The 1,909-nt window shown below is 36.8% G+C and overlaps 1 protein-coding gene across 1 annotated transcript in view; it reads right to left on the reverse strand.

Moving 5' to 3' along the window:
• The window catches only part of SH3GL2 (SH3-domain GRB2-like 2), a gene marked incomplete at its 5' end in the record, with an annotated part of 10,928 nt that extends 9,366 nt beyond the window's left edge, over positions 1 to 1,562 (reverse strand). The window contains one exon of the mRNA XM_008942448.1: positions 1,374 to 1,562. Coding sequence (XP_008940696.1) covers positions 1,374 to 1,562 — 189 coding nt within the window. The remainder of the gene's footprint in view (positions 1 to 1,373) is intronic.
• Positions 1,563 to 1,909: the final 347 nt, after the last annotated feature.

The following is a 1,909-nucleotide window of genomic DNA, read 5'->3' on the forward strand; positions in this document are numbered from 1 at the left end:
TTTTTTTTTTTTTGTATTATAGACTTCATATGCCTACACAAGTTCATAAACATCCCTAAGAACTGCCTTCTGAGATCTCCTCCAAAATTAACTCGAGAGTCACAAAAATTGCCACTCTGGTTTACCTCCTCTGCATGAAAACAAAAGCAAGAAGCTCAAAAATACCCTCCTGGTTTGAGGTGTAGGTTGGTGGGGAAAAAAATCGCTTTAAAAGAAAACAAAAGGTCTGAAAATGTAAAAATATAAGCAATCAGAAGGAACTTTTTCTCCCAAGCAGGGCATGACACCATTTCACTGCAAAACTGGACTGCCAAACACTGAGTGCAAACAGCCATAATAGTTGCTATTAGTTAAGAATGTGAAAATAATTGCCATATCTATTCTGCTGCATGCTACTGAAATAATCAGAGAATATACAAAAATTTGCACAGATAAATTCTATTAGTTCTTAATTTTCACTTTAAAAATGTGTTTGAAATTTAGCAAATAAGAGGTAACCAATAAAAAAACCCCAAACAATTAAGTAGTCTTTAGCACAAATCAACCTACATCTGCCAAGCTAACTAGTCAATTACATGAAACAAACAAGAAAGTAACTTTTGCAATGCAGATGTCTTTATGCCAGGAACATCATTTTATGAAGATTCAGATAGGACATAGAATTTTCACAGTCTCATTTGAGGGTCCTGTATATATGTTACCATATAAAAGTAGCCACAGAGAAGCCCACACAAAGAGACAAAGGATCCTGTTGTGAATGTCATCTCTTTTAGTTAAGACTTTTACTGTTGAAGAACACAATGTTAAGTCTTAGTTTAACATTTCTGACTCAGGGAGCTCTAAACTCTTTTGGGGAGGGAGGAGCAGTTGACAAATAAGACAGGAGTATTCACTAGTGCCTTAAAACCTGGAACTTGGTCAGAAAAAAAAGGTCAAAGTGTATTAATAACCTATTAACCTTCATTCATTGCCTGTAATGGAGACAATCACATTTATTATAAGGATTATGAGGACAAACAGGTTTTACTGTACACACATATAGACAATAACACAATTTCTGAACATGTACATCTTTCATCCTAACACATTCCCAGTAAGAAAATCTATGACAGAGAGCCTAAAGCTTATACGGATATGTGTCCAAATGGAAACAACTTATCTTTCAGCCACAGGAAAAAAAATCTGTAATCCAAATCTGCAGAAGATACTCAACAGGCCTAGACAGGCATTCAAGAAGTCTGATGAAGCAGAACTCTGATGTTTCTTGTGGAAGCTCTTCCATGTAAGAGCACAACACTTCAATAATCAAAGTTATATTAAATTTTACTACCATTTTTATTGCATTGTAACAGAAAAAGAAGTAATCGAGTTACCGAAGTTGCATTCTTCTCCAAGTTCTCGGCCAAATTTCAGCATTGCATCTGCCAGCAAGGCTTCAGCCTGAGGGTAACCTGGTCCCTTTTCCTGGCCTCGAATTTTGGACATGGTGTTGATCATGCTGAGTTTAGCTCTGGAAGCTGAAGCAGGAAAGTGACAGAGGTTACAAACACGCAACAGTTTGACTAGAGAGATAGGAATGCACTATGTAAATTTACCTAAGCTACCTACAATGTATTTGAAACCCTGGTTTTAATCATTAATTTTTAGAGCAAAGGAATTAAATTTTGTTGACCACTGTCTTTTTTCTTCTGCTGGTAGGCCAGAAAGGAGGCTCTGTCCTAAACTTTAAGTCAAAACTTCCCTTGACATGATTTGGATATAAGAAAGCCCAGGAACACTTCCAAGATAGCATGTTCGGCACGTGCCACGACTCACGCACAAAAATCTTTACACTATCCCCAAATTCTTAATCTTAAAATCCTCAGGTATGAGATGGGTAGCAGACTGAGCCAGTCTTCTTCTCAAGAAA

Source organism: Merops nubicus, unplaced genomic scaffold (genome assembly GCF_000691845.1).
Source record: "Merops nubicus isolate BGI_N331 unplaced genomic scaffold, ASM69184v1 scaffold45616, whole genome shotgun sequence".
Taxonomy (NCBI): Eukaryota; Metazoa; Chordata; class Aves; order Coraciiformes; family Meropidae; genus Merops; species Merops nubicus.